A 22,242-nucleotide genomic window follows, 5' to 3' on the forward strand; every position below is an offset into this window, starting at 1 on the left:
GACTTTGGTGACATCCAGTGGTCAATATGAAAATGTGCCAGAAAACCACGCTGATTTATATTGTATTCGATTTGATGTTATGTATTCTATTTTAAAAAATGTACAGAAATGCTGAAAAGTTGAAGAAATAAAAGGTTCGATAAAAAGATCATGTTACAGGCTTATATCGAATTATAAAACAAAGTTAAAGAAAGGTAAATATGTTAAAGAATAAAATGTATGACTCCATTTTGTCAAACCGATTTTATTGGCTGTTGTACACCTCCATCCACCGCTTTTTGCATTTATAACTTCAGTCCTCCCGATGTTCGAAAGCTTAAACAAATTCCTCCTTTTGAGCACGAGGACAATAACTGAGACAGAGAAACTCCCCAACCGACCGAATAAATATCAAACAGTTGAATAATGGGGGAAATAACAGGAGTACTTTGTGGGGGGTCAGGGGGGGTCAAATTAAAAATAAAATAATAATAGCAAAGTAGACCAATCATATAGCCACCTTCAGAGATTTAGGCGCATGGCTAATTACGTGTATAATTGTGCTGGTTAGGTCAAGAACTTTTGCTCTCTATTGGCTCCATGTTTCCAAAAAACATGTTTGATATTGGGCTAAATTTTCAGGTCAAGTAACACAAAGAAAAGCAATAAAAAAAAAAGTGGAATTATTCTGGGTCATCAGTGGAAGATATCAAGAGAGGCAGCAACTGTCCCAAGCCTTTTATATGCCAATTAATAAAACAAAGCCACCATTTAAGTCAGTGGTTCCAAACCCTTTTTTGGCCCAAATTTCAAGCTCTGAAAATGTTTGTTACCACAATTTTAATGTTCATCTGCTTCCAAGCAAATAGTTTACTAAATTTCTATTGGCCGGAAATATCACATATCCTGGAGTACTTAATCGCATCGCTTAACTACAAACTTGGTGATCAGTAGTTGTTTGCTTGTGGTTATGAATCCTTAGACGTCAAGGAGACCTCATAAAATGTTTGATAAAAAAAGTTTTTATAGCTTGTCAGATATTTCCTGTGACCCCAAATGCATATCAGGGGCAACCAAGAGGGGGCCCGACCCAGAAGAGGGGAAGCATCGAATTAACGCCTTAAAAAGACTGGGAGCAACTTCGTCAGAGATGTGTATCCTCAACCACAATCTCATCCTATGTTCTGCTCTAGCTGTTGCAAGTGACTGTGACAAATTTCAATTTGCATTTTTCTTAACTGGTTTCTGGAATGGATGAAGCCACAGGGGACATTCATGCCAAATGGGAGGGTGACAATTCTTTTGCCATGTCCAAGATATAATACAAATACAAAAAAACATTTGAAAATGTTTTCATTTGTATAAAGCTTTTGCACATGGCCCTATTAAAATATGCTGAAATGCATTTCAAATACTAAAATATTCTTGGGAGGTCAGTAGCATTTATGTGACTTTGGTTGATTGGCTTGATGTCCATTGGGAACTTATACACCGCCACTCACACTTCCCCCAGAAACCAAATAAAAACTTAAAATATATAAATACAATAAAATAAAAAGAAATTCAAGTATGCCAAGACAGAAACCCCAATGTTGTATTTCGGATATATTTATATAGACAGATCTCTCTCTCTTTGTAGTTTAAATCTCCATCTGCCATTTCTTTCAATTGTCCAACTGGAAGAAATGTAGTGTGCATGCAGTGCATGCACACTACATTTCTGGTCTGGGGGCCCTTAAGTATTAAGTAAGGCCTTAAGTATTTATGAAGATAAAAACAAAGATCAATCATACAAATTCGAAACGGATCCCAAAAAAGCATTGGCCTACACTGTGATGGTGATGCATACAAATAAGCTTAAATTTAATGAGTCCAACTTAAGGAGGTTTTTAACCTTAACCTGCAACAACTGCACAATTTCACTACAGCCCTCGCTTTTGGCATCACGCAGGACACAAGTGAGGTAGAGGTGTTGTTTTTCCAGACCAATAATTGTGTTAAGAGAGACTGATGATTGAATGACCCTCAATTAAATTATAGCCACGGCTGCAGAGAAATTGTTCCATAGCGGACGTTAAATAGTATTTTAGCATATTCCAAAAAGTTTCAATGTCAGTCTTGGCCATGCAACTTAAGAGGGTTGGCTTGTGAAGTCATACGTCATGTTTAACAGAGTTGTGTGCGTCTGGATGAAAACAGACACAGAGGGACAGAGAGAGAGACAGAGACAGAGAGACAGCGAGAGAGCGACAGAGAGAGAGACAGAAGGGCTTGAGGGTTAAGCCTGCCCACTACATCCCAAAGGGACAAAAGAGTTTTGTTTGCCATAACCCCCTTGCCATTGTGCTCTAGGTTGGAGTGTGGAACAGTAAAGTATGGAGGGCTGCCTACTGCATCGTGTGTCTGGGCCCCCAAAAGGAACAGAGAGAGAGAAATAAATAAAATAAAAATGCACCGATGATGTTTCAACTCTTGCATGCCCCTTAACAGCCAAACACACGATTGAACTGCATAAGGAAAACTTTCATCCTGTATTGTAACTTTTGGCGAAGTGGTGTGTGTGTGTGTGTGTGTGTGTGTTTGTCTGTGTGTATGTGAGTGTGTGCACGCCTGTGTAAGCGGTGGATTACAACCCCGACATGAACAAGTATTTGTCTCCTGAAGTCCCAGGCACGGCCTAGGAAGCACCAAATGACACCCTCCCTCCCTCCCTCCCTCCCTCCCTCCCCCTCCCCTTGTGTGTTCTGCACCAGAGCTGCAGGTGGTTGTTCTTCTCGGAGATGGACAGAGGGAGGGAAAGAGAGGGAGAGAGTGGAGTCCTGAACCCGGGCTAGGACTTCTTGGGACAGTGCGTTGTGGCGTCCGTGTTCAGCACCTCTATCATCGTCCTACTGGACGGGAAAGTCTCCGCTACCGACGGAAGACTCTGGTACCAGCTTGGCAAGCTGCAGGGGTAATGAACACACATTCACACACGACCACACATAAGATGGTGTCAAGCTAAGCCCATTGACTCATCAAAGAGTACTACAGATTGTTGGAAGGATGTTGCAGGACCATTGGCTGTTGGCTTTCTTTATCAATAACAAATCTCCCTGTAATGCTATTACCCATGATGAGGGAATGATTTAAAAATAGAAAAACAAATGCAATTTTGGTTGGAATTTCTATTGATCCTAAAATGTTTGGCATGGGGCAAAAGAAACAAGAAGAAAAAAATGACAAACAGCAAAGGGAATCAGAATTATATCAGAACAACATACCAGCGGAAAAACACAATAATCGGCTCACCTTTTAAGATTCATCCAGCTCTTGGCTGTTTTGCTGAAGCCGTCCGGACTGGGGGTGGTCATGGCCTCGAAATCCACCAGCTTATCCCCCCAGAAGAACACGTGCATCCATCACACACACACACACACACACACACACACACACACACACACACACACACACACACACACACACACACACACACACACACACACACACACACACACACACACACACACACACACACACACACACACACCCAAGCAAAGAAATCCATTACGAACAACTCGAAGCACGCCATTCATACAATTCAGACCGTAGTAAAGCACGGTACCTTTCCTTTGGGGATCCTCCCGACCACCTCTTTCCCGCTGGCCATCAGCGCCCCCATCACCACGGAGTAGGCCACCACGCTAGGGAGGAGAGCACAGCGCTCAGCGACGAGGACAGAGAGAGGCACCAGCCGAGCAGCATAGCGTCTGACGCACATGACTCGTCAAGGCGTTTTACACAATGTACCGCCTGCAATGCGAACACCTTTGGACTTTTTATTTTTTTATTTTTTGTTTTCTACAGACCACAACCACAGAATTACTGAAATCTCTTCTTCCCCCTCATCACCCGTCTTGTCTTAAAAACGTGACCTAAATGTTTGGGCAATAGTAGAAGTTCGAATTGCTATTTCACGTCCTCATATCTGTACGGAATGGTTCAAAGAAGTTAATGCTTCTGCATCTGAGATGAAAGGGAAGTAAAGGACCGGTCGCTTTTTGCCCTAATATGGAGCTAGTGATCTCAACTACCCAAACACCCTGATCCCAAACTGAATATGACTGTGTAGAGAAAGCAGTACGGAGACAGCAGTATGGAGACAGCAGAATAGAGACAGCAGTACGGAGACAGCAGTATGGAGACAGCAGAATAGAGACAGCAGTACGGAGACAGCAGTATGGAGACAGCAGAATAGAGACAGCAGTACGGAGACAGCAGTATGGAGACAGCAGTACGGAGACAGCAGTACGGAGACAGCAGTACGGAGACAGCAGAATGGAGACAGCAGAATGGAGACAGCAGAATGGAGACAGCAGAATGGGGCCAGAGGGAGCAGCAGCAGACGGTGTACCTGGATCCGCGGGACAGCGGCATGAGGTTACAGAAGTAGTACACTAGGGACAGTATCAGGTTGCACACTGCGTCTGCGTCCTGAAAACACGGACGAACAAAGAAGTGTCAGCACAATGCATCAGAGACAACAAAAGATAAACCAGGAAGCGGGGCAACCAAAAGGTAACCCTGGGTAACCCCTTCGACGGTCCGGGCTGACGCCAGTTCTGTTTTAAGAGACCGCAGACGTATGCAAAAAGAAGTGCTGCACGGTTTTAAGAGGTAACCCCATACGGCAAACTTCTGCTCAGTTGTGGTCCGAGCAGAAGACAGCTGGTGATAATTCAGGAAGACTTAACGCCTGTTTAAAGGACATTCATCATCATTGTGTGGTCTCAGTGTGTCTCTGTGGTAAGACATGTTAACCCGGTGATAGCCTTGGCAGCTTAAAGGTGACATATCATACCACCAAGTGTGAGCGTGATTAGCCATTACAAGCCGTTTTGAAAATCGGCCTCTCCTGACATCACAAGTGGGCGTGTCCAACTAATCACAGCACACCTGGTGGTGTAATATGGCCCATTTAACAACACCACAACAGATGAGGACAGAGGACAAACGGGTTGGACTGATACAATGTGTGGTGTGATTGGGTTGTGGGGGGCGTCTTACACCGAGTTCGGTGGACAGCATGAGGGTTTTCCCCTTGGCCGTGAGGTCCTTGTAGATGGACTCGATCTCCGACTGGTACTGTTGAGTCCGCTGCTCCGTGGTCTGGGTCTCCACCGAGAACAGCATGTTGCCCACCCTAACACACACACACACACACACACACACACGCACAATTAAAGGTTAAAGGTTAAAATTAAAGGTTGAAGTGTTGAACGAGGAGTAGTGATACACTCAATTACTCACTACAACCTTTCATTTCAAACAGTGAGTGTTTAAGGTGCTAATATAATCAGAAGCCTCATCCACTTGGGGACATAGAGAAACGGCAGTGGTAGAAGAGATACACTCTGTTAGCCAGACTCGAAGAACGAGTGGCAGTTAAGTTTGGAGTGCGTAAATAGCCCTGGGATTTAAACGCAGGAATAAGACCAAGGGCCTTACTTAGAGGAGTGGTGGAACTTGCTCCAAAAAAGGACACCATAAAACGCATCCTTAAGGCAAGTTTGATGGAAGAAGGGGTTCTGGCTGCTGATTACGGTAATGAGTTACCAAGCACAACTGTTTCAGCAGGGGGTAGTTTCACTTAAGCAGCAGAAGGAGCTGTTGTTACAAATGGAACATGAGAAATTTAAGCAACAAAGGGAGTTGGAGCTTGAAATAATGAAACATAAAACGAAACAGGCACAACTTGAGATAGAACAATGTAAACTGGATCTAGTTAAAGAAGGTAAAATAGGAAAAACAGACTAAATACTGAATAACTAGTTCTGCTGGTTCATCTAGGATGGACTGCTTCAATGTGTCTTTACAGGTAAAGCCCAAAAGGCATATGCAGCATTAGCAGCAGAACAATGCACAGGGTATAAAATGGTAAAGGAAGCCGTCTTGAAGGCTTATGAATTAGTTCCGGAAGAATACTTGCAGCGATTCAGAAGTTGGAAAAAAGGGGGGAAGCAAACTCATGTGGAGTTTACAAGTGAGCTGGTGACACATTTTGGTCGTTGGTGTTCGGCATCCAGTGTCGTTTCCTTTGAAGAACTGCGTAACCTAGTTGTTATGGAACAATTTAAGCAGTCTGTGCGTAGCTTCATAGCTACTTATATCAATGAGCGAAAAGGTAAAACTCCTGTCACAGCGGCCGTACTCGTGGACGAATATGTTTTAACACAGAAACGGATCTTTGGGGAGCTAAGATTCAGAGTTGGCGGGGAGAAAGATGTATCCGATTTGAGTCTGGGTTCTTTACAGGGAGAGCAACGCACATCTGGGAACAACGGACATATTACAACTTGTAATTATTGCAAGCGAGAGGGTCATTGGAAGGACGAGTCCCCTTAGCTAAAATCAAAAAAGGGTTTTAGTACATGGCCTGCTAAATCTGCTGGGTTAGCTGTTCCGCTTAGTAGCTCAAGATCAAGTACTGATAAAATTGTCTCTCCGAATCAGATGCAAACCAAAATGTTGTGCACAGCGGAAATAGCTTCACGGTGTGCTCCATTTATATCAGATGGTTTTGTGTCCCTAGTTGACAGCATTGAGAAGGTTCCTGTAAAAATGTTGAGAGATTCTGTGGCATTAGACCTTCATCAGGGAGTCGGTCTTGCATTTCTCTCCAAACTCGGACACAGGGAGTTGTGTTCCAATCAGAGGAATGGGATTGAACACTATTTTTGTGCCTGTTCATAAAGTACGGTTGTCTTGCAGTTTGGGACAGAGGGACGTGGAAGTTGGTGTGCGTCCAGCATTACCAGACGATGGTGTTGACATTATTTTAGGCAACGATTTTGCAGGAGCATATATGTGGCCTGATGCATCAGCTTTTGAGGTGAACCCTGTAGGGGCACAGGGTTCTGGAGTCCCTGAGCAGTCAGTGTCTGCTGTGTGCGCAGTTAGTCGTTCTATGAGTGTGCTGCCTAGTGTTGACGTGTCAAAGGCTGATTCAGGAAAGGGTAAGGATGCCGAATTCGCATTAATGTGGCCAACTGATGATCTTGTGTGTTTCTCGTGCAGAATTCGTGAAGGACCAGAATGGAGATCTTTCAATAAAATAACTGTTTGATCAGGCCGTGCCTTCTCGCAATGTGGGAAACAAATCTGGAGGGTATTTTCTCCATCATGATCTGCTGATGAGGAGGTGGATCCCTCATGGTGAGAAGCCCTTAGCTAGAGCCCTTAGCAAATTCATTTCTGTGTTTGGGATCCCCAAAGTAATCCAGAGCGGTCAAGGCTCAAATTTCCCATCTCGGTTGTTTGCCCAGGTCCCCCAGCAACTTCACATGAAACACAATAAATCGTCGGCATATCATCCTCAAAGTCAGGGTGCACTGGAGCGATTTCATCAACATTTAAAATCATAACTCTGCGCTTACTGTACTGAGTTGAAGGTAGACTGGGAACCTTGGCACCTGTAGGCCAAAAATCGGCCATGTTAATCTGTTGAAACCCTATCATGCTCGGTCGTTGTCGTCTGACTCAATGTTGAATGTGGGCGATTCCAAAGCATGTAACAACCCCACTCTTTTGGTAACCACGGTTAATCCCTGTATATTCCAGGTATTGGCAGAGCTCGAGGAGGAAGGAGATGTGCCAGGACATGGGGTTCTACAACCTCGCCTAAAGAATTCAGAGACGCTGCAACTTCTCTGACTCCTTGGAACATTTGGAGGACAGTAAACGTGATCAGTTGGTGGGCATCCTTCAGTCCTATCCCTCTCTGTTTTCGGACACGCCTTCTCGCATTCACTGGATTGAGCAAACAGGCTTACGGTGTGAACCCCGTTCTTATGGAGGGGGGTATGACAGCCCTCTGGCACCTCCTGATTCAGTGATCAGTGTAATGACTATCACCCATGCGGCTGAGCTCCTCAGCTATATAAACTGTAGGAGTCAGCCACTTGATCTTGTTTGGAGTTTTGGGTTAGCTTTGCTTTGCACATACATTACATTCTCCACTCATCCCCACACAGCACTCATTACTGACTACTGATTGACATGCATCATTTTAATTTACTTTATCTTTAGTTTGTTAAATAAACAATTATAGTTGAACTAAAACCATGTGTGGTCTCCTCCTTGTCATTCCCTTGAGCCGGGCTGTGACACTTGTCTCCCCCCATCCGCCACGACCTCATTAGTAAAATAGAATATAAATAGTTAGGAGGGAGAGAATCCAACGAGTGGTCTCCGAGCAGCGTGGGTCTCACCTGTCTCCCGTGATGGTGATGGTGAAGCCGTCATACTCTTTCCCCGGATCCTTCATGCTGGGTACTTTGGAGTTGACCGTAAATCCATCTCTGGTTTTACTATTGAACTGCTTTAGGGAACAAACACGCACACACACACACACACACACACACACACACACACACACACACACACACACACACACACACACACACACACACACACACACACACACACACACACACACACACACACACACACACACACACACACACACACACACAGCCCTGCATAAATCCAAACCCCTACTTAACATTGACCAGCTTGATCAAGGATCAAAACGTGTCAGACTCAAACACAGACCTTAAAAAGACCCATCTACGCTATCAGTCACCGATGGGTAATCAGGGTGTGAATGCAAAGATACAGGGCGGGAGTCGGATATTTTTTTCCAAATGCTAAATAAAGATAAGACAAAAACCCAGATGAAGTTGGTTCTGTGAACCTCCCTCCTTACCTTCATTATAGGAAGCAGGTCCTCCACTTTGTTCACGGTCTCCAGAGCTTGTCGGACCTCTACCAGCCCCCTGGGATTGTAGGCTCTGAGACAGAGAGACGGCACAGGCTTAATATGGGAGGTCGTTATGAAAGGTAGAAGGAGATAATTGGTTCAATTGGAGTGGGTATAATTAAAGCTGTTCACTTCTGAACAGCTCACTTGAGAGCCTAGATCCCTGAGGACTATGGCATTGTGGTCATGGGCCGGTTAATGATAACAACAGGGCTGATGACAGTATCAAACAGCAGCACAGGGGAATGAATTGAAGAGGCTGCAGAAATACCAGTGGCTCATGGAGGAGCTCCGAACCAAAGGATGGAGACATGGGAACAAGCAGCCCCCATAAGCACACATTGACCAGAGAGATCCCTGGATCCCAATGGAGAGGGGGACAACAAGGTGGCAGATGAGGTGATAAACATAGCTTGTATAATATGCATTGCATAAAATAAGTAATTATCGGTCGTAGAACAGTTCACCTCGCCCCCTATGTAATATGCAACAAAGCGCTGGAGTAGGCCACTCACCCGTGGTACACTAGTATCCGATCCTTAATGAAGTCAAGGATGTTGTCAAAGTAGGCTAGATACCTGATGTTTATGATCTGTCCTCTGGAACAAGGGAAGCATTTGAAAAAAAATTAGAAATGAGGAAAATTTAGTTTTCTTGTAAATGATACCTTGCTGATTGTTTTTTTCTCAAATGGAGGTCAGTGCTGCAAAGTACGGGCTGGGGTTACCAGGGTGTATCAGTGTGTGTGTGTGTGTGTGTTTGCGGGGGACAGAGTTGTAAACTCGATACCTTATGAGGTTGATGTGATTATTAAAGCCTCGACTGAGACTCCTGGCTGGCATCTGGTCTAGCCACAGAACTGGCTGGTCTGGATCTGCAATCCTACACACAAACACACACACAAAAACACACACTGTTTTATAGAGAAAAAAGACTCAAACCATGGCAACACGAGACCAACACAAAGACCCCTGCTGGTGCCCCACCTCCTCCACTTGACGGCTATGTCGAACATGTCCCGCCACTGCATCTGCCGCGTCTTGCCGTTCACCCGGACCTTGGAGTTGCTCCACGTTCGGTGCATGGCCTGCATCACCTCCAGGGTCGCTAGGCCCATGGCTAGTCGGGGGGGGGGGGGGGGGGGGGGGGAACAGCACTTTCAGACACTACTCAACAGTGCAAACCGTGCTATCGCTGCAGTGCGCTAAACCAAGCATTCGAACGCGGGACGGCAAAACAGCCTTTGAATCGACCACAATTTGGGTTTGGTTGAGGGAGTCAGTGCTGTGCATACAAAGCACGAGCCGGTACCTCTGTGTATTCTCCGGTTGGGCAGGAAGCCCGGCGTGTTGTACTGCATGAGCGCCCCGAGGTGGTCCGCGGTGCAGATGAGCTTCTGCACCTCGTTGCTGTAGCTTTCAAAGTGTTGAGGTAGGACGTCCCTGGGGGGGGGCAAACAGGCAGACCACAGGGCTCATCCTCGTCCCAGCTTTACAAATCAGATTGATGGTCAAATAGAACCAACTAGGTGTCTGCTTGAGGACTTCCCATTAACAGAAGAAAGTAGCTAATATCCAATTATTGTTGGTAAACTATGGAATGAATTCTAAATTCAAGGCCGGTCCCGGGACTGACTTGATGTGCGGCTGCAGGCCCGGCTGCTCCTCATAATCCTCGATGAGGAAGGGCAGGTTCTTGGCCCAGTGGTTCTTGAAGTTCCCCGGGAGGTCCTGGTCCACGTTGTACTCGGCCACCGAGACGTCCAGGTGGGAGTGCAGGTAACGAGAATACTCTGAAGGGGGACGGAGAGGGATGGCGAGAGGGAGAGCGAGAGTGGGAGACAATTTGTAAAAATGGCAGGAAGTAGTTACAGGAAGCAGGGGAGGTAAAAAAAATAAACACTGCATGGGGGTAATGAATGTATACAATCTCTACATAAAGATTTTCATACAAAATATAGATTTTAGTAAATAGAAACTGATTGAGAATATAAACAAAGTGATCTTTGGTTTATTACATAAACACGACAAAAAAAAGAAACAGATAAGTGAGCGTACCTCTGAGGTATTTCACTTTGAGGTATTCAGAGCTGGCCTTCTGGCCCAGCAGGGGGTCGTTGAGCATGACCTTGGTCTGGGCCTTGATACCCTCGTAGAACTGGCCCATGGCCACCTGACTGAGGCCCTTCATGTATTGGCACACCTCGTTGTAGGGCTCCAGCTGAAGGCACCGCTGTGGTGGGCAGGGGGTTGAGAGAGAGAGAGAGAGCGAGAGCGAGAGCGAGAGAGAGCTTTGAGTATTTACTTTGTGGTTAGTTAGGTCTTATAACAGTTTACAAGGGTACACTACACTTAGCGGTCGACTACCAGACACTAACCCTATGTTTAGACAGCGCACGCTGTTGACACGGATCGTATGATGGCCGCAGTCTGTGTGCCAACGCATGCCAACGCTGACCTATTTTGTGTTCAAACTGAAAGCGGAACTGGGGACCTGGATGTACTCCACATGCGGCGGTTGCGCCATACCTTGAAGTTGCCGATGGCTTCCCGCAGCGAGCCATGGTGGTAGAGCATCATACCGCGCAGCTGCAGGGACTGGATGTGGTTCTGGTTCAGCATCAGGGCCTTCTGGAAGCTCTCCATCGCCGCCTCAAAGTCCCCAAGCTCTCTGCAGAGGGGAAGGGAATGCAGAGAGGAGGGGAATGCAGGAGATGGGAGATGTATAGATATATATTAATATACACACACACACACACAGACTGTATAACCACATAAACTCCTTCAAGGTGGAGCCGTTCAAGCAGTACCTGTACGCCTGCCCCAGGCTCTTATAGGCATCTATGAAGTCAGACTTGAGCTTCAGAGCCTCTTTGAACGTTTCTATGGCTTCCTGAAGGGGGAGGAATATAAAAAAATAAATGATAACCGAGAAACGAGGTAAAGGGGTTAGTGAGCGTCTTCTAAATAGGAAGTTCAAACTGTCCAACCTCATAATACTATTAATAACTGATCTTTAAACATAGACAGTTACTGAGATAGCATTTGTCTGAGAATGCTGTATCAGCCTTAAACCTCTAAATAGATGATTGCATGCAAGCATGAAATGCAACCATAGATGTAGATAGCAGAACAAGCATGTCTAAAAGGCCAAAACACATTATTAGCCTAGCCATTACTCTTAAGCTGCACTAGCTTGCCGACACTAGCGTACCTTTAGCATGCCTCTATGGAAGAAAGTGAGGCCCTTGTACAGCATGGCAATGGGCTGGTTCTTCTTCAGGTCCAGAGACTGTTGGAAGTCCTCCATAGCGGCCACGTAATCCTGACACACACCCACGCACACACACACACACACACACACACACACACACACACACACACACACACACACACACACACACACACACACACACACACACACACACACACACACACACACACACACACACACACACTTTCTGAGGTTGTGTGTTGAATCCAGATAACCAGGTTAAATCTGAGACTATTTGAATACACGCTCGGAGTTGGACATTTGTAATGGACAGAGTGAATTCATTTTCCTCCCTCCTTGCTTTACATGTTAATAACCAATTCTATCAGACTCCCACCTGGCATTTCAGTGTGAGGAGGACGTACACAAACACACCACCCACCTCTGATATGAAGAGCAGGGTCCCCCTGTGTCTGTAGAGGCGCGCTGAGGGCTGCAGCTGAATGGCCTTGGTCAGGTCACCCAGGGCCTCGCTGATACGGCCCAGCGGAGATAGGATCTGGACAGACCACAACACACGCACACGCACACGCACACACACACACACACAAACACACGCACACACTTTATCCGGTAACATGAAAATATCTGGCCACAGCACAGGAAGGCAAACCAAAGAATTTGCAACTACTTTGCATCCGAGTCTAAGCCCGACCAATTCCATTACTATACGTACAAAGCACACAAACTCGTTAGGACGATTAGGGAAACGAGGTGAACCCCACTAGAAGAGAAAAGCCTTGTCTTTTCCAAATCGATCGAAAACTACCATAAATCAATGCCCCATGGCAATCGTGCAATCAAACTCATCCACTGTGACGTTACTAATCTAGATATGGATTAGCTCTGCATACCTAGAAAGACGGTATTACATGGATTTAAGAAAAAGCTTAGAAGCCACACACTTTGTTCTTTGCCTATCCATTGGCACATAAAGTTCACATCTTTCCACAATAGACATGCATCTCCAGTTCAATGACTAGCTTATAATGGACATAAACAATTATGGATTGATGTGATGAGAAGGGGATTTTAAGAAGTGCATGTCTACAGTGGCCGGTCGACACAGTGTTGATTTGAAACCATGACAGACACTTTTTTACAGTTTACTTTTGTTTAATTCTGAGTTTCTGTTCGCCCACCACAAACTTAATGATAACCGCCACTAGTCACATGATGCGTGACAACCGCAAAGCAAAAGAAAGGGAAACGCCCCGTCCACCCAGATATGGGCACGCCCACTAACAGACTTTAGACAGGAATCTCTGACTACCTATCACACCCTGTGTTGCCCACGCAGCTGGCATATGCGATATCTACGACACCATCAGATAACGCTGGGGATATTTTAGTCCCCCGGCTGTCTGTGTTTTTTGTTTTTTAAAGGGAAGGACCTCTTGACCTCCACCCCCGACTGGATCGTAGGGCTGTGGGGTGGGGGAGGAGGGAAAGGGCTCTCACCTCTGCTCTCTGCTCGTAGACCTCGGGCCAGTTTGGCTCCAGCGTGACGACCCGGCTGAGCTCGAACAAGGCCAGGTCAGCATTCTTGATGTCCTGGGACAGAAGGGCCAGAGTGCAGACGTTATGGTGGAGAAGGGCCGCCCATGCAAACTCAATAGGTTTCTTTCTTTGGGATAATTTGATTTCATACCGGCCAACACTGCCACGTTACATTACGCATTACCGATCACATTGCTTATGGTTAAGCAAACTATGTTAAAGTTGAAACCTGCCGCTACGGTAAATGCAACCAACACAAATGAGCCAATGCACTGACTAAAAGATTGCAAGCTATTCATGTCATTATAATGATTATTATTATTATTATTATTATTATGTATGCATCTTTTTATATAAAAGTTTGAAATCATTCAGATCTCAATACATTGAAAATAAACGACGGGAGTAGATTTATAACTGCAATGTCAAATGTGCATAACTCACCTGAAGACTCTTCTTTCCATATGCTATGCCTCTGCCATAGATGGCACTGACCAACTCTGGTTCTCCCTGGTTGGAGGACATAGGGGTGAAACAGCGGGCGAGAGAAAGAGAGAGAGATATTGAGGAGATGAAAACTTTGAAAACTCCACCTTCACTACATAGTGTTTATCAATGATTTGACATTAAGAAGATAATAAAAAGCCACCTAGATTACATGAGAACAATCCTTAAAATGGATGCCCCATATGCATTTGAAGACACCAAACCAGTGATAGGGTTTAACTATGGGGTGATACAATCAACTGTCTTTATTTAAAGTTGACTGCTGAATTACGAGGCGCTTTGCTTGCCAACTGACCTGTAGCAAGAGGGAAAAGTGTTTGATGGCTTCGTCGTAGAGGCCGTTGCCGATCAGCACGTACCCTATAGCTATAAGGTACAGGAAGCGTGCAAGGGGACAGGTGTTATAGCAGCATTGCAGCAGGAAACATTCATATCAACCAGAATTTGCTTACGGTTTTTTTAAAACAAGCAAAACCTTACCAAGCTCTTCGTTTGTGTTGTGGTTATCCACAGGGAAAGGTATTTTTTTCTGTTCTATGAACAACTTGGCCTGGCTCTGTGAGAGATAGGCAAACATATTCCAATATATATATGATATGGTTGAGGTAGAGTAAATTATTATTTTTAAACAAAATAATCCTTTAAAATCCTAATTTTAAAGATGAATATCCATTGATCTACACATATGCATACATCAAGGTATTTGGACAGATCTTAGATGCATAAAAAATCAATAACAGTGATTCAAGCTAAAAAAGCAGTGCAGCAAATGCAATAACATTGCTGCCATGTTTAAGCTGGTGCGACTCAGTTCTCTTTTAGCAAGAACTGCTCATAACTATGCTGATGGTTGAAGCTAGCATTCAGCTGATTGTGGAATCTTGTTTGTTTGCATAGCTTTCTTCCCCGAAACACTTGGAATCATAAAAGTGTTTACAAAATTGTACAACATTCAAATGGTCAGCTCTTTCTACTAATAATATCATTTACATACAATGGGGGCAAGTAACCTTCGCCATCCCTTTCTCAACTCCTGAAACACTACTCTGAGGGGCAGTCAAAAAAGCTATTCTGTAGAGAAAAGAGGATCAACTCAAAACTTTGGCGGATAGACAATTGAAACCACAGGGTAATGGTGTTCATGAGGAAGTGAAAGGTTATGAGCTCTGCCAAAGCGAGCGGATATTTGTGAATGTGAATTTATTTAGGCTATATGTAAATGTATGTAAGCAGGCATTCACTCTGATCTTACCAGAATCTTCTCTGCATTGAGCGAGAAGACCGATTCACAGGGAGGGTTGCTCCCTTCTTCACAGTCTGGGTCTTCCAATTGCAAAATGGAGGATTCTTTATAAAAAAACAAAAACACAAGATCAGTATCATGTTTATAAAAAGATTGAGAGAGAGACTGCGAGAGCAAGTGAGAGAGAGAAGATATAGTATTTATTTATTAACTTTGAAAAAGGGACAGGGAAAGGGAGATGGGGGAACAAAAAGGTTCAAAACAAAATATGTGTACTTTTCCCCAGTGCAGGACTCGATGTGCTCTTTACAAGATACTAGGAAGCACATGCAAATGCTAATTTGGTCAATGCTGATCCGGTTTCATTTATTGTTTTCGTTATTTTTCAATGGTATGGAGAAGGTACGAATTGGCGTTATCTTCAAAGATCAGAGTAACGCACTGACGACGTCCATGCAGTTGTCTATTTATTGACTGTGTGCTTTATTCAGAGTACACTCAGCTTTCGTGCTAGAACAACCAGAACACCGTGACAACTGACAACACGATGAATGACATGCATGTTGGCACCCCAAAACAAGATGACGTCAACCAGTAAATATCATCCATATTAAATGATACAACTGCACTAAGTCACAAATTAACACTGCAGAACGTTTTTTGTTTTTTTTACCAACATTACTATGATAGTATGCCCATTCACACACATACAGACGAGACACTGCTTTTCAAGGGTCATAGTATCCTTCTCTGACCATGCGTTTGAATGTCTAGCAAACCCATCGCAAACATTGGACTAGTTATCTCTGCGGGACTGTATAGAGGACAGAGAATTGGCTTATCCCGACTAGTAAACGTTAGCTTATGACCGGGGGTTAGCCAAGCACTGACAGTTGTATCATAGAGGACGTGGCAAAAAGAGATCTCACCGCAGTCGGCGGCGTATTCCTCCCACTCCGAAGGCGAACTGCATCCATGTTTGTGCAGTTCACTATTGAAAAAAGTAAGCGTAGAGAAATATTCGGTGGAAAAGATTGCTCGACACAAGTAAAGAAGGGAAAGCACTAGCACAACAACAGTCCGGCTGGCAGGTGCCATATTGTGCTTCATGTGTACAGTGATGAGAGCGGAAGCTCCTGTAATGTAGTTCAGCGGTGAACACTCGCTCTCGCGAAAAGGCGGAATCCAAACCGCGGGCTATATTCAGAACTACATTTCCCGGCGGCCTCTGCGAATGATCCAGGAAGGAAGTGGTGAAGCCGGTTGTCAATTTCTTGCCAGGAACGAGAATGGAGAAGAGTGCCTTTAGATGTGTAGAATGTAACAAGAATGCTTTGGAATTACATAGGGATTACAGCAATGGGATCTTAAAGATCACTATATGTGTGAGTTATGTGTGAACGTTTTGGGGGGATATTATGATTTGTTAAACCATATCTGTTTAATTCTGTAAACTGTAAACATGTGCAGATGCTCTTGAGTAACTAAAATCGGACACAGAAGTACAACTTGACTCATAGCCCTGCGTGTGTTATTCTTCTAGGATTCTTGTCAAAAGCCAGTAGACAAGTACATAGAATACGACCCTGTGATCATCCTGATTGATGCTATCCTTTGCAAGACACAGACTTTCAGGCACATTCTGTTCAACACCAGCCTCAACGTGAGTATTACAAATACAAACGAATCAACTTGAACCCTTTGGGATCATATAATAAATATGAACCGAACGTCTATTATCCAGGCTAGTCTTTCCATATGACAGGTCAGGTTTTAAGGAGTAGCCTGTAGTTGTTGCTGTATGCCAACTGAAAATACAACAACAATCATACATAATGGATGCATGGATCCGTTCCTAACCTTGTTTTACCCCCCCAGTAGACCTTCATGATACCTAACCAGAAAGGGTTTCCTATGAAGTAATATTTTACCATTAATTAACTAATAATTTATAATTAATGTTCATCTTTTAATATTTAGCATCATTATCAATATTTTGGTGGCCTAGGCATTTAAAACGGAAGACGCTTAGTTCTTAACTATTGTTTTGCATTAACATAAATTATGTAAAACAAATTATATTTTACATTGTTGATTTCTTGGGATCTTTATATCAAATTAAGTACAGCCTTGATTTTGCCTCACGTACCCCCAGCTGAGAATCACTGTCTTGTCATGACTGTATAAAACATTATATCAACACATGACCACCTTCTTCCTCTCTATAGATCCACTGGAAGTTGTGCGTCTTCTGTCTCCTGTGTGAGGCCTACCTCCGGTGGTCCGTACTCCAGCAGGGCTCCGAGCAGAGCAGCGACCCCGCAGACATCATCAGATACACAAAGGAATGGGACTTCTACGGCATGTTCGGATTAGCCGCCCTCGGTAAAACAGGAGCACCGGAGCAGGAAGGGAAATTGTATTATTGTGTTTGTTGTGTAGCGTAAGAACTGTTGGAAAACTGTATAGTAATTACTGTGCCTGCCAAGGAGGTGATAGGATGGCATGTGATATAGTAGATTCACATAATCCACTTTGTTTTTACTTAATCAGTCATTATAGTGGATGTTTCCTGGGATTAATACAGCCAATGCCACATTCGATCATCTAATAAAAGAAAGTTAGCGATACAAATTAATAATATATATTCTGGCAATCCAGCGATTTGCCAATTAATTATGAGGTTTGACAAATCTGTTTGTGTATGGTTAATTTTTTTCTTCTCAGGAGTTTCGAAACACATTACTGTTACCAAGATAAACATTGGATGGGCGTTTTCTGCCGGGAAATAGTATATAAAAAAAAGTACACTAATGTCTTCTTATTAGAATTCTGAAATGGGAAAAAGCTAGTACTCTGATCAACAAAGAAACTTTTAATGTCTAAAAAGGATTAATTTATAAGACACTGAAGTTTGTCCACCCCTGTCCCCTGATGCCCACTGACTGTTGTCCTCTCTCCTCCCCAGAACTCATGGCCTTCTGCGGCGGTGTGTTCTGCTTCCTCTGGCTGAGCGTGGGGCTCCTGGGCGCGAGGCCTCAGCCACTGGACCCCCAGCAGCTCCTGCGGGCGCTACTGCTCTCCTGCTACGGCAAGGTCCTCGTCATCCCCGCCGTCATATGGGAGCACGACTACTCGCCGCTGTGCCTGGGACTCATCAAGCTTTTTGTGCTCACCTCCAACTCCCAGGCCATCAGAGGTAGGGGAACGTTCTCGTCTCTACTCTTTCAATAAGTAGCCCTATTTGTTTGTTTTTACTGGCCAAATGGTCAAATATATTGGATTGGGTGGATAAAGGGTGGATGGGTGGATAAAGGTCACCCCTATAAGAACTCTCTTGGGTTTGGACCAAAATCAATGTTTTGGTGAAATAGTTGTTATGATCTTATGAAACAGATGTATAGTTTTTATATATCTTATCGTCCAGATGATGCTCAGACTGCTCTGCCCCCTTTCTGGCCCATTATGACATTTGTAATAATGTGTCTACTATGAATGATAAAGCTAAGTCATTCATCGACTAGTACACAGATAATTATTCTTATTCATAGTCATGCAGCAAAATGTAAAGTAAACTAGTATTAAGTAGTAAGCAGGGGGTTATCAACACTGTATTCTGAAAGATATTTTTAAATTGTCATCCATGCGAATGATCTTTATTAATATTTTCTTTTTTTCATACATAATCCCAGCAGGGGTAACAACGTCTCTCCACAAAACAGATGCAACACTGCATTTTCAAAGCATGAATCTCTGTCTAGTTCAGGGGTCTCAAACTCAATTTACCTGGGGGCCGCTGGAGGTAGAGTCTGGGTCAGGCTGGGCCATATCAAGTATTCCACAAAAAAAAGTAGCACAACCGACCCAATCTAAGTTAATGATCGGGCTATAATAAGATCATGTTGGCTATGTAACAACAGGGGACATTTCATAGCGGTTGGTGGAAACCGGGACATTTTAGCGTTCTTTGGCTTTTGTCGGGACTCGGGACACGCAACTCAAAATTGGGACTGTCCCGGCAAAACCGGGACATCTGGTCACCCTATCACAAGTGATAAAAAAGAGTGGCATGCCACTCCGTAAAAGTGTGCGTTTGACAACAACGCGCAGGCCGCACTAAAACTAAACTTTGATGTCAAGAAAATATAATCCCGCAGGCCTCAATTGGCCCCAGGGCCGCGAGTTTGAGACCCCTGGTCTAGATTAAATGAACAGAAACACGGGCATTTACTATGACAAGATTGTGACAAGCGTAGTAATAAGATTTACCTCTGCCTAGTAATATGCTTTATATCCAGAAAAAAACGACACCACACCGCATTCTAATGAATTTCACCCCTGCTGCCTGTCCTCTCCTTCTAGTGGTTCTCAATAGCAGCAGGCGTCTGTCCGTGATGGCTGTGATTGCCGGCCTGCTGTCGGAAACCTGCATGGAACTGGTCTTTCAGAAGCTCCCGCACTTTCTTCCGAACATGCTTATCTTCTGGTGATCCAGATGATGCTGCATTAAGGTCCTTGAATGCAGATGGGCGGATACAGTGGCCGACTGGGAGCAGGTGGGACTTTTTATTTTGGCGGAACAGTTCCAGAGCTAACATTATTCGGCTGAACACAACCTCCCCGGCCCATCGAGGTAGAAAAACAATCCACTAGATGCTTGGAATACTGAGCCTGGAGAGCTTTTGAGGTGGAAATCAAAGGGCAAATCTTGTTTGGTTTTGTTTTCTATCGTTTCATTGTTTTAAGGGAAACTCGTGTAGATCCATGGGATTAGTTGGACTCCTGATCTAAATGACTGTTAAACCTGGTAAATCCACATCTTGGGTCTTGCTCTAGCCAAATAAGGCTGAGAGCTTGCAAATCACCCAAATGCTGGCTCACTGTTTGGACAGGATTCAGACAGAACTCCACGCATTCCTCATCCTAATAGAAAAATTCTACGCTTAACTTCCTCTCTCCCATGTTGTCTCTCTCTCCCAAGCAAGAAATTGTCATTGTGGGGGAAATTCAAGAGGAGCTATTCTTCTATGACACTATCTTAACAATGAGAGTTTGAGTGGCGCTTGGTGAAGGGAAACTTTATATGTCATCTCATGTTTGAGGTATACAAGCAGAGGTTTATCTTTTGTGATGTATTTATATTTGAAGACATATTTTCTCAGGAATCTCTCCATATAAACTTCACTACCTAACCGATTGAACTGATTTAAAAATACTTTTGGACATAACAACATGCAAGTATCCTTGAAAGGTTGAAATTGGAAACGCCACACAAGCATTGGGAAATTGTGTGTGTGTGTGTGTGTGTGTGTGTGTGTGTGTGTGTGTGTGTGTGTGTGTGTGTGTGTGTGTGTGTGTGTGTGTGTGTGTGTGTGTGTTTTTGAGGTGACAACATCCCAATTTGTCTTCTTTGTCTAAATGGCTGTAATGGTTTGCTGTTTTAAAAAAGAAAGAAAAATAATTCCATCTCATCTATGCCAAAATATAATAATAATAATAATAAATATAATATGCACTCAAATATGCACTCTTGCACATCACGCATGGCTGAGTGTATGCGTCTGCAACTTGGTAGCGCACACTACACGCCCTGCAGGTTGCAACACGTCTGTTCAGCAGAAGCAGCTGGTGTAAACAGCACACTAGTGTGGAATGTGTGCTCCTCACCCATGGGCGTATCTGCACTGCGCTCCACTGCCACTGCAGAGAACGGTGTAGTCTGCATTCCAGTTCTGCCAGATACTAATGGGGAAATGAGGGAAGGTGGACTGGTCTATCCTGAAGGGACACTGTGTTGTTTCATATAAAACCCAATAAATGCAGTTTATTTTTCTTGAACCGACAGATGGTTAAGTGTCCTTATCAGAGACGTTATTTTCATATGGTGATCGTTGAAGAGTTTCCTGAAAGTGTATAGTCACTTTCAGGAAACTGACTATACTGACTTATAGGCTAAAATAATTGTATGCAGGGGCTGTGTGGCCTGCCTCGTAAGAACAACAAATGAAAGAAATGCCTTTCTATATCGTCTAATAATCCAACAGATATTCAGTACCAGGAAACAACCCAAACTAATTTTGTAAAGGTAAAACTCTATCAGATGCAAAGGCAATCCTTGTGTTTTTGGATTGCCTTTGCCTTCATGGATCTAAACTGAGGTTAAATTAGTTATCTAGTTTAGCCTGTGCTGGTTTGGTTTCCAAATTCAATTTGCACATCACTCTTAAGAGGAATCCCCACAGAGCCATTAAGAACATTATGGACTTGCGGAAGTGATTACCTTTTTCAGGTAATTAAATGCAAATGTTCAAATTGCAAAGCTGTAATACAAATAACAAATAGGATATACAGATATACATTTGTATTACAAATGGACATTAAAATAAAATCTGTAATGGACATGGCTTGCCAATACTCCAGTGATTCACTTTTCAGGCGAATACTGAGCTAAAAGTAAGACAGGGCAGCAAGGTCTTATACAGAGGACTAGACCAGGAATCAAGTCTGCCCACATGCGCATTGGAGAAGAGACCTTGAACTCTTGAACTGCCGAGTCAGAAGACACCTCATGTCAATGTACCTCGTTCTGATGGCTTTCGCTGCTATGCGCAAAATCACTTCTTTGCCATTAGAGAGACATTATGGTCTACATTATACTGGATTCAATTTTCAGAATAAAGCAGTATTTTCAAATACATCTGTAGATGTAATGATTCTGTTGCACACTTTCTCAACGTCAATGTGTGGAGAGAGTGAAACCCTCTGTTGACAGAGTGACCTTGGATTATCTCTAAACCAAGATTACATTAATCTGCTCCTAATCCTCTAACAGGTGTCATGGCCCAGAGGGAAGGAAGGATGAAAGAGGGATGCCAGAAAGGCATATTTTTCCTATTTATTTATTTATCTTCATTCATTTTTAATGTAGGGTGCAAAGAGG

At 43.9% G+C, this 22,242-nt stretch overlaps 2 protein-coding genes across 3 annotated transcripts; one reads left to right on the forward strand and one right to left on the reverse strand.

Moving 5' to 3' along the window:
- Positions 1–226: 226 nt before the first annotated feature.
- Positions 227–16,442, reverse strand: ttc13 (tetratricopeptide repeat domain 13). Of its 2 annotated transcripts, XR_009523578.1 has the most exons (24): positions 16,232–16,441; positions 15,312–15,406; positions 14,540–14,615; positions 14,355–14,425; positions 13,997–14,062; positions 13,514–13,606; positions 12,435–12,551; positions 11,993–12,103; positions 11,589–11,671; positions 11,308–11,449; positions 10,837–11,011; positions 10,415–10,571; positions 10,091–10,221; positions 9,766–9,898; positions 9,569–9,661; positions 9,295–9,378; positions 8,726–8,810; positions 8,229–8,338; positions 5,026–5,161; positions 4,373–4,452; positions 3,584–3,662; positions 3,271–3,350; positions 1,193–2,924; positions 227–918 (listed from the first exon to the last, which is right to left on the reverse strand). XR_009523578.1 is itself a non-coding variant. In XM_060041066.1 (23 exons), the coding sequence occupies exons 1-23, from the start codon at positions 16,410–16,412 to the stop codon at positions 2,810–2,812; spliced, it is 2,490 nt and encodes an 829-aa protein (XP_059897049.1). In that variant the 5' UTR covers positions 16,413–16,442; the 3' UTR covers positions 1,816–2,809. The 2 variants fall into 2 exon arrangements, 1 of the variants encoding a protein (XP_059897049.1); XM_060041066.1 differs by lacking the exon at positions 227–918 and having other exon boundaries at positions 1,816–2,924; positions 8,229–8,335; positions 16,232–16,442.
- Positions 16,443–16,527: 85 nt separating this feature from the next.
- On the forward strand, positions 16,528–21,146 carry arv1 (ARV1 homolog, fatty acid homeostasis modulator). The gene is made up of 5 exons (XM_060041070.1): positions 16,528–16,687; positions 16,846–16,965; positions 17,531–17,687; positions 18,271–18,501; positions 19,665–21,146. The coding sequence occupies exons 1-5, from the start codon at positions 16,592–16,594 to the stop codon at positions 19,790–19,792; spliced, it is 732 nt and encodes a 243-aa protein (XP_059897053.1). The 5' UTR covers positions 16,528–16,591; the 3' UTR covers positions 19,793–21,146.
- Positions 21,147–22,242: the final 1,096 nt, after the last annotated feature.

Source organism: Gadus macrocephalus, chromosome 21 (assembly GCF_031168955.1).
Source record: "Gadus macrocephalus chromosome 21, ASM3116895v1".
Lineage (NCBI taxonomy): Eukaryota > Metazoa > Chordata > Actinopteri > Gadiformes > Gadidae > Gadus > Gadus macrocephalus.

Bases quoted from the DNA above. Each gene is read 5' to 3' on its own strand.
- ttc13 (XM_060041066.1), bottom strand. From the start codon at position 16,412: ATGAAGCACAATATGGCACCTGCCAGCCGGACTGTTGTTGTGCTAGTG. The intron at 11,450-11,588 runs GTACTGCTTGAA...TCCCCTCTGCAG, and splicing joins AGCCTGGGGCAGGCGTACAG to AGAGCTTGGGGACTTTGAGG. The intron at 8,336-8,725 runs GTAAGGAGGGAG...TCCCTAAAGCAG, and splicing joins ACCTGCTTCCTATAATGAAG to TTCAATAGTAAAACCAGAGA.
- arv1 (XM_060041070.1), top strand. From the start codon at position 16,592: ATGGAGAAGAGTGCCTTTAGATGTGTAGAATGTAACAAGAATGCTTTG. The intron at 16,688-16,845 runs GTGAGTTATGTG...TTATTCTTCTAG, and splicing joins TCTTAAAGATCACTATATGT to GATTCTTGTCAAAAGCCAGT. The intron at 17,688-18,270 runs GTAAAACAGGAG...TCTCCTCCCCAG, and splicing joins GTTCGGATTAGCCGCCCTCG to AACTCATGGCCTTCTGCGGC.